At 40.7% G+C, this 17,753-nt stretch overlaps 1 protein-coding gene and 1 pseudogene across 4 annotated transcripts in view; both read right to left on the reverse strand.

Moving 5' to 3' along the window:
* The window catches only part of Sh3kbp1 (SH3 domain containing kinase binding protein 1), a 338,974-nt gene that overhangs the window by 25,134 nt on the left and 296,087 nt on the right, over window positions 1-17,753 (reverse strand). For all 4 annotated transcript variants that reach the window (XM_077106294.1, XM_077106292.1, XM_077106291.1 and 1 more), the window contains one exon: window positions 14,299-14,384. In XM_077106294.1, the coding sequence (XP_076962409.1) occupies window positions 14,299-14,384 (86 nt within the window). The remainder of the gene's footprint in view (window positions 1-14,298; window positions 14,385-17,753) is intronic.
* LOC143639199 (NADH dehydrogenase [ubiquinone] 1 beta subcomplex subunit 1 pseudogene) lies at window positions 8,434-9,253 on the reverse strand (annotated as a pseudogene).

Here is a 17,753-nt window from a genome sequence, read left to right on the forward strand (position 1 = left end):
CACCTCCAGATACATCAATACTACTTCTAGAAGTTAATCCACAGAAATGTTTGTGTAAGCATAAAATGGTATATTTCTGAGACCAGTGGTTTTCAGACGATTTTGCCTTGTCTACTTCCTAAAATAATTGTGAAAACCCATGTATATCCCATCACACATCTTAAATTGACATCTAAAATTTTACATAAATTTGAGTTACAAAAGATGTAATTTTTGCAGTATGCTAAATGTTGGTATTTCAAAATATAATTTATGCTGCTTGCTTAAATGTATTCATTCAATATATTTTTGAATAACAGCAATTTACCACTATTATCCATTTAAAAATATTATAAGATCTTAACAGTTGGAAATTTTACATCATTCCTTTTCCTCCCTGAATTTATATTTTTTACCATCTGGTCCTGAATTTCATTCTAATACAATGTGCTTTTAAATCTTTTGTTAATAATGTTATCTTTTTCTGATATAAAAACACGTATACAAATTAAAATTTATGATTTTTTTTCTTTTCTGAAATCATCAGGCTGTAAATATAAAAATATTTTTTGTCTTCTGGACTGAGTTATTAAAATTATTAGCATAAAAACAATCAAAACATATGCATGCATATGTACCATGCATATTTATACATAATTTTTAAGCATGGAAAAATAGAATTTTATTGGGCTTTTTTCCCCCAAAATACTTCATGGTGTATGTGGATGATTATTACTTAATATCAGAATGAAATGGCTTTGTGTTGACTGCGTTCTTCATTTTAGAGATATAAGCACCAAGAAACTTGTTCACATAAACAGAATTAGATGGGACAGGAAGAATTTTGTTATTACAATGTCACTCAATTCTCTGACCTCATGAATTATATACTCAAATTCAGTGATCCTGCATCATCAAGAATTATTTTTAACAAAGTATTAACAAAGAATTCAGTGGGTACCTCCTCCAAATTCATTGGAAGTAAAGAATTAGAAACCAACAGAATTTACAGAGTAAGGATTCAAATCCAAGCATACCTGTCTGAGGCTGCTTGATTTATCTGACATATCTCATGCCCTTCTTGATGACTTGGAACTATGTCACCTCTCTATCAGGGTTTGCTCTAGTTACTCAAACTTAGGATAGTCAACATCCTATCCTTTTACACTTCTCAGTAAGAATTTGCATTTTAAAAAATCAAAATAATTTTTAAAAAGGATGAATAACTTAAAAATCTATAAAAAGTCGTGCTCATACTCCTTAACAGTTACCTGCACTTCAATAGGGCCAGCAAAATTCTTAAAAGGAAAAATCAGTAAGCCAAAGAAAACCCTCAATTAGACCTTAGATAGGGGCACATTATCAATTCTAGATCAAGAAACTAACACAGAGATGGGCACAGTGGTGCACGCCTGTAATCCCTAAGGCAGGAGGATCCCAAGTTCAAGCCTCAGCAACAGTGGGGTACTAAGCAATTCAGTGAGACCCTGTCTCTAAGTAAAATAGAGCTGGGGTTACGGCTTAATGGGTAAGCATTTCCTGGTACCAAAAAAAAAAAAAAAAGGAAGAGGGGGGGGAAATTAACATGGAAACTGAGCAGCTCAGAAACAAATGAAAGAACAAACTACATAATTTTAAAGAGGATTCATAGGCTACTAAGAGAATAGTTTCCTCAATGTCCAAAAAAGTCAGCTAAAAGAAATGGGAATCAGGAGCTGGGGTTGAGGCTCAATGGTAGAGTGCTTGCCTGGCATGTGTGAGGCACTGGGTTTGATTCTCAGCACCACACAAAAATAAATAAACAAAGTAAAAGCCCATTTTAAAAAAAATAAAGGAATCCCTTAAAAAAAAAAAAGAAGTGGAAATCATAGAAACATGGATTGTGAGGCTGGAGGGGGGCCCCTTACAGTCATTTCATTCAAGCCCTTGGTTGAAAGATGAAAACCCAAGGGCTGGGGGTATAGCTCAATGGTAGAGCACTTGCCCCCTGGGACCCATATCAGTATCACAAACAGACAAACAGAAAAGGATAAAATAAAAGAGACAGAAACAAACCCAAGACCCAGAGAGATGCAATGGGTGCCAGATGGCCTGCTTCAGCAGGGCAAGCAGCCTCAACCAAGAGTGTGTTTGCTTTTTGGACAGCAAGATGTAGGTGTCATTTCATCTTATTTAATAGCACTTACTTAGATAAAAGAGAAGCAGACACTCATAACATGAAATGTTAATGCATATGTAAAATAGTAATATCCTAACATTCAAAACTACATAGAAGCCAAAATTATGCTGATACAAAACTTGAGGAAGAAAGAGCTACTGTCCTGAGGCCCAGAGCTCTTCTTTCTCCACTGGGAGGTACAGGAGCAGAGCCTCATCAACTTCTTGGAGAGACTGGAAGGCTCCCATCCCCAGCCTTGGTAACTAAATGAGCTGTTCCTCATCTGTAAAACTTGCGAGAAAAAAGATGACTGGGGTAAAAAGTATTTCAAGTGCTCTTAAAAATCTAATAATTCATGGGCTGGGGTTGTAGCTCAGCAGTAGAATGCTTGCCTAGCATGTGCGAGGCACTGGGTTCAATTCTCAACACTGCAAATAAATAAATAAATAAAGGTATTGTGTCCATCTACAACTTATAACAACCACCACCAACAAAAAATAATGTTGTGTGACTGATTTAACTTTGTATGTGTATATGTGTGTGTTTGTGTGGTGGGTTCTGGGGATGGAACACAGGACTTCACAAACGCTAGGCAAGTACTCTATTACTGAGGCACCTCCAACCCCTCCATGACTGATTTTTACAAAATTACAAGCAATTTTCTCTCTCTCTGTGCCCCTCCCTTCTCACTCTCATGGTATGAGTTTTCACCTGAGTTATACTTCAATATCTGACTCCCTCTGGTGCCTTCCAATTGTCCCACATTTCTTCTCTCCCCTACCTTTCACCTTTGTAGACATGAGCTGGACCTGTGGTTTTCAAACACCAGCCCAAGAACTGATGTGTCTATGCTAAAGTTGTCTCCAGTCCATAAAGCACTGAGAAAAAGGTCAGTATGGTGAGTTTCCCATTAAACTTAATCTATTCAATTTTTAAACTTGGGAGATTATATCCTTTCTAATAATAGGAGATAACATTTTTCAAATGTGCTTAAATTATAAAATAAAAATTGGCAATCCCTTCCAATTTTCAGCCTCTTTGTAAATGATCCGTGAAATTCCAAAGAGCACAAACTGTCAGGGAGAGATGACTCAGGCCTGGGGAGGTGAGGAGAGTATCACCACAGGTTACTGCAAAGGTATGTAATAGGCTTCTTTTGGTTCCAAATCAGGGCACCCTGTTAACCTCCAACTCAGCCTGTCACCACCAGATCCAATTACCTTTTAATGGCGCCCACCAACCTCACTCCCCAACTGCTAATCACTTTTCTTATTTCATGAATCAAAGTTAGCAGCCTGCTAAGCTTGGCCAAGGTTTCCAGACCATACCTTAACAAGAGTCCATGGCAAGAGAAGGATTTTGGCAATTTACTTCATTAAGTGATAATAATAAAATAACATGCTTAATAAATTATAGTTTGTCCATATGGTTTCAGTTTGACAAAGAGGTATGTGAGCATGATTTTCTGGCAGGTTGTGTATCTCTCTGTATACCTGCAAGTAAAACAAAAGCCAGAGCTGGGCTCTGCCAATCCATGAGCCCACAGCTAGTGGGCGGAGAATGGGGAGTATCCCAAGTCAAATAAATGCCATGTGCAATCTGAGAAATGACTGTCACTTGTTCCCATCTTGCTTTCACATTCACTTGCAACTCACAGGCTTCTGTGGAGTACATGGTGGATATAGAGAAGGCTACTATATAAGTCTCTTTGTTGTATACTAGTCTTCAGATTTGTACCCAAAAAAGGCTGAAAAGCATCTCAGCACATAGCAAAGGTAGAAGCACTCAAGCCATTGGGATGGGTAAAGATTGTGAAGGTCCTATTCACAGAGAGGCAGATGACCAAAATACAAGGGGAATATACATCATCTTGGCACACAAGTGAGCTTTTCTGGGGCTGGCTGCAAGTCCACGTGGCTACTAGGCACTATATAATTTATTAAGTATACTATTTTATTATTATCACTTTATGAAGCAAATTGTCAAAATCCTCTTCTAGCCATATTAAGGCATGATCTAGAAACTTTAGACAAGGTTAGAGGCCTGCTAACTTTGGTTCATCAGCCAAGAGCCATCTTAACTGATGTTCCCCCACCTCATGTATCCCTCCATCCCTCCTCAGATGATTATACTCCTCATTATGGGCTAACAGGTGGAGGTGGCTTGGGCATACTCTCGTGTTTTAGAATAATTCACACCACCAAATATATCACTCTAATGAGGTTAGGCAACATTTGTTATGGTCTCCCCACTATGATTTGTTTGACCTCTCCCTGTGTTTCTATAGTCTTCATGAGACATTTCTTACTGGCATAACCAATGTTTATTGCTTTTATACTCATCTGATGTGATGGGATAAAAGATGTTTATGGAACCCCCCATAAGTAAGCACAGTCCCCAAGATGGACTACTAAGACCAAGACTGCCCTGTTGGGGATATACAGGTAGAGTGAGTTCCTGGATTCTGATGAAAACCAACATCTCTGACTGTAAAGGTCTGTAAGTGGAGATGCTCAGTTTGTATCCAGGATCAAGCCCTTTATTTTTATTTATTTACTTTTTGGTACCAGGGATTGAATTCAGAGGTGCTTAACCACTGAGCCATGTCACCAGCCCCTTTTATATTTTATTTAGAAACAGGGTCTCGCTGATTTGTTTAGTGCCTTACTAAATTGCCAAGGCTGGCTTTGAACGCATGATCCTCCTGCCTCAGCCTTCCAAACTGCTGGGATTACAAGTGTGTGCCACCATGAGGGCTGAATTGGGGCCCTTAAAGAACCCAGAAAGATGAGGCTTCCACATGGGCCCGTTTCCTGTATGATTGAAAGACACCTTTTGAAATGAGTGTTGGTGGCCAGCTTGATCTGTTTAATTACTTAGGGGAATACCTACAATGACACCCCTGAGGGGTGGGAACCAAGGAAGGCTCAAGGCACGGCTGGGAGCGGGTCAGGCCTAGCAGCTCTTTTTTTTTTTTTTTTAGAGAGAGAGAGAGAGAGAGAGAGAGAGAGAGAGAGAGAGAATTTTAATATTTATTTTTTAGTTTTTGGCGGACACAACATCTTTGTTTGTATGTGGTGCTGAGGATTGAACCCAGGCCGCACGCATGCCAGGCTAGCGCGCTACCACTTGAGCCACATCCCCAGCCCCTAGCAGCTCTTTTTAATTAAGTCAGTCTCCATAGGCATCAGGAGGAAACAAAAGTGTGAGGGTTAACAAGCAATCAATCAGCAGTGCTGCCTGTTTTGCTTCCATGAAATAGTGACTGATGCTCAACACGATCTCTTTTCTTTTCGCCACATTAGAGAAATGCAGAGCACTTCTCAAATATTGCTGATGGAAATTTAAGTTTGATTGTGACTTACGTCCCTTAATAGGAGATAGAACTGCATATATTCACACATGCACACCCCACACTGTCACATGCAGACTTGTACAACAGCAGCAAATGCATCTGCCATTTCTTGGCTTGGGTAACGCTAACCACATCTTTGGTCCCAAAGGCCATGTTTGGATGTCACTGGAAAGGAGACAGTTTCTGTAAAAGTGAGCCGTGACTGCATCTCAAATATAAGTTCTCCTGTCTGAGTAATTATCCCCAAGAAAGCAGGGAGGTGTTCATACACATGCTTAGCCAGTAGTCTATCTGGAACTCTGCACATGCCACTCATGGGGTTCTTTACATCAGGTTACATATGTTCTACAAAATCTGAGAAATTGCTCAACAACCTGAAATGCTGCAAAGATCAATAACTGGCTGTCTAGCTCCAAAAGGAGAAGTTTAATATAAACTTTTCTAATGTAATATTATTATATAAGCAGGGCAGAAAAACCAACAATCCAAATCAGGGGATCCAAGACATTGCTCAAAATCTGCCCAAGAAACCCCTAGAGATGATTTCTTATAGTAAAAGGTAGAAATTGCCCAATAAGAATTTAACCCCCCTATTTTTGCAGATTTGGTATCATGGTAACAAAAATTTTCTGTTAATGGTCACAATTAAATTGCTTTATATATGTCCTGTAGAGCTTTACTATAGAGAATATAGATTTAGAATATAGCATTGGTGACATTTTATTTGTTGTTCTTTTACATCCACTTAAACACCAGCTATCGAACCATTGGAGAATATGTAACCTCAAATACAATGCTCTGTATGGAAACCAAGTTCAAATCCTATCACTGGCTTGGTGCGTGGCCTACGCCTGTAATCCCAGTGGCTCGGGAGGCTGATGCATGATCTTGAGTTCAAAGCTAGCCTCAGTAGTAAAAGCGAGGTGCTAAGCAACTCAGTGAGACCCTGTCTCTAAATAAAATACAAATTAGGGCTGGGGATATGACTCAGTGGTTGAGTGCCCCTGAGTTCAATCCCTGGTATCCCCTGCCAAAAATCGTATTGCTGTTTCTAGGGCAAGTAACTTGCCACAAGCTTGAGGAAGAGTTCTCTCTCCAAGGTCATGGCTTTGTCCTTGGTTGAATGAATTACTTGTTTAAGTGAATTACTTCAAATATATTTATTCTTTTGTACATTAAATCACTAGTCTCCAAAGCTCTGAAATTATTTTCAAAGTAGGTTTTATATAGATTCTCAGGAAATCGTACAGTCAACTCCAGGGAACACAAGGCTGTACTTGGAGAGTGTGTGTGTGTGGGGGGGTGGTGGGGGGGGGGGACAGTTCAGATAGTCCCAATTTAATATCAGCTTCTTGACACAGACCAGGATTTCTTGATCTCTGTGCTATCCATATTTGGGGCAGGGTCATTCTTTGTTGCTTATGGGGTTGCCCTTTGCACTATAAGATGTTTAGTAGTGTTCCTGTCCTCTACCTACTACAAACCCATAGCCATCCCTACCCCCATGATATAATAACCAAAAATGTCGCAAAATATCCCTTTTAAGGGAGCAGTTGAGGACTGCTGATATAGATCAACCTCTTGCACTGAAGTTTGGACCTAGGTTCAATCCCCCAACTCTGCTTTTTACTAGCTGGTTAACCTTGCCCAAGTTACCTGGCTTTCTTTATTCCTGCACATTTACTCTGAAAACACAAGTCATTATACCATTCCCTCACAGGGCTGTGGTGAATGAGAGAAATGTGCTAAACATCTTTCCTTCCTCTTGCTTGTTCCACTGCATTATTTCAACACTAGAAAATATGAATGCTGGGAGAGGGGAGACAAAAACAGAGGATCTTCTCTGCATTGCACTGGAGCAATGATTCCAGTGCCAGGCTATCAGACACATAGCTATATCCCTCAGAGGCAACCATCTTAGCTGCACCTCAAAGGGGACTCAAAGATTTTAAAGGCATGCTCTTCCCCCTAATATGTTTAGAAAACACCCAGAAGGTTTTAGGAAAACTTTCTGAACACTGGGATTGTTCTGTCACCACAGCTGTAATCAGCTACATATCAACATCCAGGTGGGCTTCCATTTAAGAAAACCATGTAAAATTAAATAGACAAAGCTCTAGGGACTTATTTTCATCCTCAAATGATTCCTCTACAGGTTTTTGAAGAGCTTTCTTAACATATGTAAAATATAATTCTATGTATAAAGAACTGGTTTACACATAATTCAGAAACACCAATATAGCAGCTATTAGTCACAAATATTTTTGTTAAGTGGGGTAGAAGCACCCGTTTTTATTTTTATTTTTATTTATTTATTTTATTGGTTATTCAAAACATTACAAAGATTGCAGAATCCCATCGGTTACACATCCACATTTTTACATAATACCATAATAGTAACTGTTGTATTCTGCTACCTTTCCTATCCTCTACTATCCCCCCTCCCCTCCCCTCCCATCTTCTCTCTCTACCCCATCTACTGTAATTCATTTCTCTCCTTATTTTTTTCCCATTCCCCTCACAAACTCTTATATGTAATTTTGTATAACAATGAGGGTCTCCTTCCATTTCCATGCAATTTCCCTTTTCTCTCCCTTTCCCTCCCACTTCATGACTCTGCTTAATGTTAATCTTTTCCTCCTGCTCTTCCTCCCTGCTCTGTTCTTGGTTGCTCTCATTATATCAAAGAAGACATTTGGCATTTGTTTTTTAGGGATTGGCTAGCTTCACTTAGCATAATCTGCTCTAATGCCATCCATTTCCCTGCAAATTCCATGATTTTGTCATTTCTTAGTGCTGCGTAGTACTCCATTGTGTATAAATGCCACATTTTTTTTATCCATTCATCTATTGAGGGGCATCGGGGTTGGTTCCACAGTCTAGCTATTGGAAGCACCCGTTTTTAAAAAATAATAAACATGGTTTTATTTGTAACATAACTTTTAAAATGTGAATATTCTGTGATTCAGCCACAGTCTTTACTTGCAGGTAACTTCTTCATTGGGCCTCAATTCCCTTCTACACAACATACTCTTGTTGCGGAAGGTAGACAGTTTTTCATCATTCTTTCTGTCTAGATAACATCCAACAACAAATCCCATAGGGACGAGTACATGAACCCAGTGGTCACGCACAATCTGAAGTAAGTTCACCATGATTGCTGCGGCCCTGGCGCCAACAAACGACACCAAAGATCAAGGGCAGAAGCAGCCCAGAAGCACCCTTTTAACCCCATACATACAGATGAATGCTGTCTATTTATTTATTTATTTATTTACATTGGGACCTTAATGTGTTAGGAAAATTTTAGTGTTCCCTTTTTTTCTTTTTAACAGTTTTACTGAGGTATAATTTACATACCATCTTAAGTTAATATTTTTTTAGTAAATTTATAGTTGTGCAATCATCACCACAATCTGATTTTAGAACCTTTAAATTGATTCCCAAATCAAGTGGCTATTAAAAGAATTCCGGGCTGGGGTTGTGGCTCAAGTGGTAGAGCCACACGTGTGAGCCACTGGGTTCGATCCTCAGCACCACATAAAAATAAAAGCTATTGTATCCACCTAAAAAACTAAAAAAAAATATTTAAAAAATAATGATTCCTAGGCCATAAATACTTTTACACTTCCTGGTCCAAATGAACCACAGTCCCTAGGCATCCATAAGAGATCTGAGGATAAATTGCAGTTAGCCTTCATATCTTCTGAACCACATTCATGGCCCAAGTCTAACTTTAAAGGTAGAAACTCTTGGCCCCTAAATTGACTACGGTGCTCTGTGGGTCAAGTTGAAGGCGAAGGGGAAACCTTCACCTTCCTCATAGAGGGGGTAGTGTCAACATAAACAGATAGAAATGGGGCCAGGCATGGTGGCTTATGTGGCTGGAGCAATGATTCCAGTGCCAGGCTATCAGACACATAGCTACATCCCTCAGAGGCAGGAGGATTGTGAGTTCAAAGCCAGCCTCAGCAATTTAGTAAGGCCCTAAGTAACGCAGTGAGATCCTGTCTCTAAATAAGGAGGAATGAGAAGGACTTTCTCCAAGTCAATTAGTTGAAACTAGATGGTTTACTTCACAGGCTGCTTCCCATCTGGAGGCCTGTTGCTATGTGTTCTAGAAGGAAAGGAATTGAAAATCTCTCTGAAGTATTGAAGTATAACAATAAATCCTGCCATGTGGTGGGAACTACAATATACGGCATAATAAAAGTAAATGTTATGGCACTTGACTCTGTGGCCTATAATCTCTCATTCAATCAGAACAGAGATTCTTCTATCAGCAAGAGAAAACTGGACAATTTAATTTTCTTTTCTATTCATGCACAGGCCTATGTTGGAGCTCTTCCATGTTTTCTATTATGTTACTTGAAATATGGCCGTGTAGTTTGATACAAACAATATCTCAAACTGCCATCAACAACTTAGTTTTGGACCAATTGATTTCATTCTAAATTATTGCTGGCTGACAGATGCTGGTAGCTGCCCACATGAGATCTGAAAAAGCCATGTTCTCTAATTTAATATTACAATAATTTTAAATTACAGCTTTATTAAGAGGGAACACAGATTTATTTATAGCTAACACTGATGGTTTCCAATGACTTTCAGGACTATATTATGCTATTCACTGCAACCCACATTTGGACAGCTTCAATTGTCTAAAGCACTAACAAAACATTCGGGTACAAATAACTTCCTCCTTGATTCAAAGCAATGAACAAATGCTACAAAAGCAGCCCAAGAGAGCCGCCCCCTCTGCAGTGCCCTTTTTTCCTTGGTGGATCTACCTACAAAGAACATTCTTGCTGCTGAGTCTAAAGACATTCTGCTTAAAATCTGTTCCTCCTCTGGTCTCTGAGATGTTGCAAAATCTCACTTTTTTCCCTTAAAAATGGACTTTGCTAGGGTTTGATCTTGAGCCCTAAATTCATCTTCCCTTTTTATTCTTTCTTTCTTTTTCTTTTCTTTCTTTTTTTTTTTTTTTTTTGTACCAGGGATTGAACCCAGGGGTACTTAACCACTGAGCTACATCCCCAGCCCTTTTTATATTTTGTTTTGAGACAGGGTCTCATTAAGTTTCTTAGGGCCTCACTAAATTGCTGAGGTTGGCTTTGAACTCACAATCCTCCTGCCTCAGCCTCCCAAACTACTGGGATTACAGGCGTGCACTGCTATGCACAGCTTCATCACCTCCTCCCTTTTTTGGGTACTAGGGATTAAACCCAGGGACACACCACTGAGCCACATTCCCCAGCCCTAATTTGTATTTTATTTAGAGACAGGGTCTCACTGAGTTGCTTAGCTCCTTGCTTTTGCTAAGGCTGGGCTTTGAACTCCTCCTGCCTCAGCCTCCCCAGCCACTAGGATTACAGGCATGCGCCACTGTGCCAGGGTTCATCTTCCCCTTTCCTATGGTAAAGATTATCTTCTTCCTGACCCAGCAGCCACTTCTAAGCAAACAACATTAATTTTTTAAATATTTATTTATTTATTTTTTAAATCCTCGGCGGACACAACATCTTTGTTTGTATGTGGTGCTGAGGATCGAACCCAGCCCACACGCATGCCAGGTGAGCGCACTACCACTTGAGCCTCATCCCCAGCTCAAACAACATTAATAATAAGCATTTCTATTATGTTATTTTTTTTTGGCAGCCTAACAAGTGATTTGCAGAATTCTGGAAGACAAGACAAACACAGGTAAGGAAGTAGAAGCTCAGAGAATCTGTAAATTAGAGAAGGCTATCTAGCCTGGAAATTGAAGATTCATTACTCAAACCCAGGTCTGCAGATGCCAATTCTGTAATGTTTGCTCCTGCCACAGCTTCCAGGGAACTCCTAATCTCTATCTGCAATCCCTGCCAGTCTCTGGAGCCCCAGACCTCTATTTTCAGACTCCGTCCAGCACTGATATGGGGATGTCTGTCCAAATCTCAAAGTAAACATGCTTAACTAAATCCATCAAATGCCCCCTCCCAAACCAGCTCCTTTTGCTGACATGCTCATTTCCACTCAGGTCATTGTTACCCCAGTCACTGAACCCTAAAACCTCACAACTAACCTATCATTCTCTCTTCCTCCCTGTTCCCACAATCAAGTTGTTATTAAAGTCTAGCAATAATTCTCCTGTATTGCTGCTTTTACATCCTTTCTTTTGTCCCCAATCCTTTTGTGAGCAGCTTAATCTTGGCTCTATCTCTCACCTCAACTATCAAATAACCTGACTCCCTGACACCTACCTTTCTTTCCTCTAATTGGTCCCGCAAAGCTGTCTATCCTAATTTTTAGATGTGATCATGTCACTTCAGTGTCAACCATCAATGGTGCCCACTACAAAATAAACCACAAATCTATCCCCTATAAACACTATCTGGCTCCCACTTATATTTCCAGGTCAACTCTCCTCCTTCCCAGGACAAACACTACTGCAGCCAGGCTGGTTTACACATAATTGTCAACACTTAACATGTGACTTCCCTGCCCACCTTCTACCCTGCCTAATAAAAATCCAACTTCAAAGAATGGATAAGTCCATCCTCTTTTATGGAGCCTATCCTAGCATACCAGTCCTGGGGAACATGCTTTCTTTTGATCAGCATTACTTTCTACCACCCAGTCATCATTTGCTACTTTAAGGGCTCAAGTAGATCTAATGCCAATAGAAGGCAGAGTCCATGTGAGGGCCTCAGTACCCAGGCAGCCTTGCATTTAAGTAGGAGGTACTCAAGTATTTATTGGTTGATTATATAGTTGCCAATTATCATTCTGTGTGATGCAAATAATATATATACATTAAGTGGTTAATTTGAGGTATTACAGTCTTTGGGAACTAATGTTTTCTTGGCAAAAATGAAAGAACCAAACCTCAGCATCATTTTTCTGAGTTCCCAAATACATACTTCTGGTGCTTAGTTTTCACAGTATGAAAAGCTTCTATAGACTTACCCTTCCCACATCAATACCTCCAACATTTCCAAACTAGCTGGTTAGACTGGAAAATATACTATTCATATTTGGACGCTAGCCTTGTTAGGTATCTCCAAACCCAAAGAAAACAAAGGTCAACGCTCCTTACAAGCAAGACATATGGCTCTGTGTACTCTGGAGGTAGAAAAATACCTCCCTTCCTGTGTTATGCCCCACCTGACCTTCACCAATGCCCCACCTGACCTTCCAGCATCATCTGTGTTGGCCACTCAACATTTAGAAACAGTTCAGCAGTTGGCTGAATTTTGCCCACCAGTCACTCTGGAGCCCAAACACTGACCCCAGTGGTAGAACTGGAACTTAATTTGGCTCACTTTGATGATTCTCTTTCATTCACAGATGATCGCTGCTCTGCTTCTCCCTGTTTTTCACCAGATCAAATGATACAGCAGGCCAGAGTTCCTGCTGTTATTGCATCAGCCCAAGCTGTAAGGTTATGCTGTCTGACTGGGCTTCTCAAAGGCTGGCTGAGGATGTAAACCAGCTTTTGGAAACAGGGCAAGTACTTTTGGTATTTACAGTCATGACCACACATCTACCCGCAAGCCTTCAAGAGGTCAGGCCAGAGACTGCAGGTCAGCAGTTTGCAAAGATGCAATTCTATTAGCAGATTCATAAGAAAATAGCACCCAAACAGGGGATGAAAACCAGGCAAGAAGAACATTCATGTCAAGCATTCTAGTGCTCTTATAAGGCCTGCCAACTGGTGAACTGTTTCTAAATGTTGAGTGGCCAACACAGATGATGCTGGAAATGTATATTCCATGAAAAATCAATCCCTGATAGTGACTGCCAGAGGCTGGGGGTGGGGTGTGTGCAGGAGGGAGGTGGATGTGGCCAGAAAAGAGCAATGTGAGGAATCCCAGCATATGAAAAAAACTGTGGCAAACTCAACACACACACTGTTATTAGCAAAACAGGACAATCTGACTAAAATTGGGAGATTGCATCAACATCAATGACCTGTTGCAATATTATGCTATAGTTCTGGAAGATATTACAATGCAGAGGTGGGACTGGGTAAAGGGAATACAGAGCTCTACCATTTCTTACTTGTCTGAATCTATAATTACCTCACAACATAAAGTCAAATTAAAATAAGGTAAAGTTCAAAATGTAGCCCTCTACAATATACAGAATATGAAAGAATGCTGATTTATGACCACAGTAGTTACAAATAAAAGATGTAAAGCTAAAAAAGTTTGATCCCTGAATCTGGATTTCCTAACAGAGCTATCATTCAGGTGAGACCACTAAGAGCCTCATATCTACCCAAGGATACCCCCAAATGAACCTCTGACTTATGTTTACCCAGAGAGATTTTAGCCCCCTTCCTGTTAATCACATGGTGGTATCCTGTCCTTGAGAAAACTCAGTAGTATAGGAGACTAACTGGCAATTACCATACCAAAGCTCATTTTAAACTCAGAGTCCAAATACTTAGTGCTGGATCTACAATGATCTCTGCCATTTTGTATTGCACCCATTCACTCTATGCTAAATACACATATCACTTGAAAAATGTGCTCATGCCCACTTTCACAAAAAGGTTTATTCATCATTTCTTTTCATTAGACTTTGCAAGGAGTTTCTGCTAAGGCCAGAAAGGGTAAAAATCCTAGGTACTCTGTTTTCATGCAGAAGGTACCATCCCTTCCCTTCTTTACAAAACTGTGACATCTAAAGTCAAGCAAGGGCTGGCAGCCTGGCATTTCAATTATCATGTTAGTTCTCATCACACTGCTTGAAGGGGGAAACAAGGATCTGTAATTCCTTTCCAACTCTGGAATGAAAGCAGAACAATGTCTTTACTCACCAATGTCATTGCTGCGATCCGAGAGATCCTTGTCCAGGATGCTGGCTAGCGTACTGCCTGTCAATTCAATCTTTGGACCGTCACCCCTACGTTAAAAACACAAGTCCAGACATTTAATAATCGGTATGTGTTCTCGTCATTCTGTGAGCTTTCTTGCTGGATACATGTTAAGGAGGGTGCTGTGCACGGGGCAAGTGGCACTGTTGCCTGTGACGGAGCCACAGGGAGCCACTGGGAGCCAATGAGCTGTCCAGCCACATAGGCCGTGGTACAATCTGGGAATGGACTGAATAACCCCCTCTCCTGCACATAGATTTGAAGATGGCTATTTTAATGACTGCTCCCCAACGCACCTTCAGCCACAAACCCTCCCTCTGGATACACAGGGTGCAACAGAGGCCCGCTCCCGCCCCATGGCCAAATAAGCACTGGCAAACTGGGAGCTTCCCTTTTAAGGAACATGGAATTTAGCCAATGCTGCTTGTCAAAGGTCAGCTACTTTTAACCTTGAAGAAAAGGTTCTCTGGCCTGGGGCTAAGGCACCAGCCAGGCTGTTGACAGGCACAAGGTGTCGAGTTGAGATCTGGCAGTCTGAAAGCTGGCACAAGGGCATAGGTCTGTAAAATTAGATGGCTCCTGGGTGGGTGCCCCTGTGCCCATCAGGACACGAGTGATTTCCTGTATCTGGGCTGGAAGCAGCACATGTTTGGGATGGGAACAGGCCTTCAAGACAATGAGAAAGAAACCCAACTTCCTCATACACTAGCACAAGGTTCTTCCAAATTCTTCTAAAAGGGCAGTTCTTTGGCCCTTTCAGGGAGATGAGCCCAGAACAAGATTATCCAAGGGCTGTGATGGCAGTGAAACAGGAAAAGATTCTTGCCCATAAAATGAGAAGGAGAAGCCGAGCAGTTGTTCCCAGGAAAGCAACAGAAATAGTCCATCTCATAGCTCCTGAAGGTCACTATGGCCTGAAGCTCAACTACACAAGGAGGAACAGTCACTCAACAAGCATTTGACAAATACCTACTGTACTGGGGGTTTGGAGAGGGCCAAGTCAGGTGGTACCTACTCTGGAAAGGAGCATGGTCTAAATGGGAGAGACAGACAAAAAACCACAAGCACATATGGTATAGGCATGCCCAATACAGGTATGCCACAGTCCTGGGTTTGTTCAGAGGATCTGTATGGCCCCGGATGGAGGGCATACAAAAGAGACAGCATTATAGCTGGGCCTTGGAGAAAAAGGGAAAGAGGACATATTTGTAAAAGGCATAACTGAGCAGGGACTCAAAGGTAGGTGAGGGTACACGTGTGCCCAGGGGTCCTTAGACGCAAGAGGAAAAAAGCTGGCAAGGCTGGAGAGGGCCAGGCTGTGCTGGGCCGGGTGTGATAGAGTCTGCTGTGTCTGGTATGTCCTGGTGTATCTGGTGAGTCCTGGAAGTAGTGGGTGGTGGAGGGAAGGCTGCAGTAGAAGACCTGTAAATTTGGAGGGCAAGGAGGTTGTGGGAGCAGGGCTGGGCCCAAGGGCATGGTCTCTACTAAGAGCAATATCACCGGAATACTATTCAATGAGTGTGTACTATGGGACTTACTGGGCCTTTCAGAGCTAGGTTGAAATACAAGTTTAGGCAGAGAATGATCTACTGAACTTGAAAAGGCGAAATAACTTGGGCTCCATAAAAGGACCTTTATTTCTTGCCTTACCCAATTTCCTTTGACTGTGGAGCCCCCCAAAAAGGGTTCTGTTGCAGACTCTTTCTTCATTTCCCTGGCCACCACAGCTCAGGGCCAATGAATCAAAGAGATCCTGAGCCAACTGAAGGGGTGGGAAGGAGAAATACATTTCAATGCATTTTATTGTCAGGGCTCTAGCATCGAGTAATTTGAAGGTCCAGTCAATCCCCCATATGAGTGTGTTCTGCATCTATGGATTCAACCAATCTAAGACTGTATAACTCAACAACAATAAAACAAATAATCTGATTTTTAAAATGAATGAATGAACGACCTGAATAGAGATTTCTCAGAAGAGGAAAAATGACCAACAGGCTTATGAGAAAAATATTCAGCATCATTAATTGTTAGGGAAATGCAAATCAAACCATAATATCTCATCCTATCTCAGTTAGAATGGCTATTGTCAAAAAGACAAAAAATAAGAAATGCTAGCATGGACATGGAGAAAGAGGAACTGTCATATACTATTGGTGGGAATGTAAATTAGTGCAGTCACCATGGAAAACAGTATGGAGGTTCCTCAAAAAACTAGAACTATCATATATACAGCCAAGTGGTGGAGGCGATCCCCCACTCACTGTCTTGACAGGGTCACAGTGAGAAAAAGTGTTGGCAAAGCCGCTCTCCCACTGTCTTGACAGGGTCACAGTGAGGATGAATGCTGGCAAAGCCACGCTGGTTGGTGGGTAACCGAAACCATGAGACCCTTTTTTATGTAATTGGGACTTTGCATTTTCATGCTTATGTTTCTCACAGGAGGCATGAGTATGTTAAATGCCAAACAAATTAAATTTCAGATGGCTAGAACAGAACAGGTAGTTCATGCCTTGGAGGCCGTTCTACCCACCCCTCAGCATATCAAGGACAAAGTAAAAGGCTATTCTTCTATCTTAGTACATTGTGGACAAACCTAATAATGGACAACAATCATCCTCTGAAAAACAAATTCTTTGAAAACTAGTGCACCTTGACTGAGAAACAAACTCTTTGAGAACTAGTGTACCTTGACTGAGAAACAAAGAAACTCTTCGAGAAAGCAGCTCAACCAGTTTTATGAGAATAAATTTAGGAATTAATTAAAACAGCTTTATAAGACACAGTTTTAGAATAATGTTAAAAATATTATTTTATTTAGATTCTTAAGTTTAGAAATTCTTAAGTCTTTAGTTGTATAGGTTTCTGATATGTTTTAAGGATGATTCATACACTTTAAGATATTTTAAATATAAGATTTAAAGGGACTTTTTAGATGGGAATTTTAGATTAAAAATAAAGTACAAGTGTACTTTGGGTTAATGATTGGCTAGGAGACTTAGAGTCTGGTTACGTAGTTTGGCATTAGTTAATAAGGAAATAACATATCTTGGGAAAAATAGTAAATCTTGGGAAAATCTGAAGGATGTAAATTGGTGACATGTTTTATTGATGATTCTGTACTTTGATGATTGTATGGCTGGGGGTCATATCCTGGAAAAATGTAGATCGGTGTGCTCTCAATCATGGTTAAGGAAATGTCATGTCTTGGCAAAGTTTTAAATTATATAACCAATGACGTATTCTGAATCTATAATGATGAGAAAAATTGTAATAAAAAGGGGACCCAGAGAAAGCAGTTTTAGCTCTCTCTCTGGAGATTGCTCAAACGGAACGACTCCTGTCACATCATTTCGCCGACGCCACTCCTCCTTCAGGACTCCCTGGACCCCGCTGGGGCT

Source organism: Callospermophilus lateralis, chromosome X, assembly GCF_048772815.1.
Source record: "Callospermophilus lateralis isolate mCalLat2 chromosome X, mCalLat2.hap1, whole genome shotgun sequence".
Taxonomy (NCBI): Eukaryota; Metazoa; Chordata; class Mammalia; order Rodentia; family Sciuridae; genus Callospermophilus; species Callospermophilus lateralis.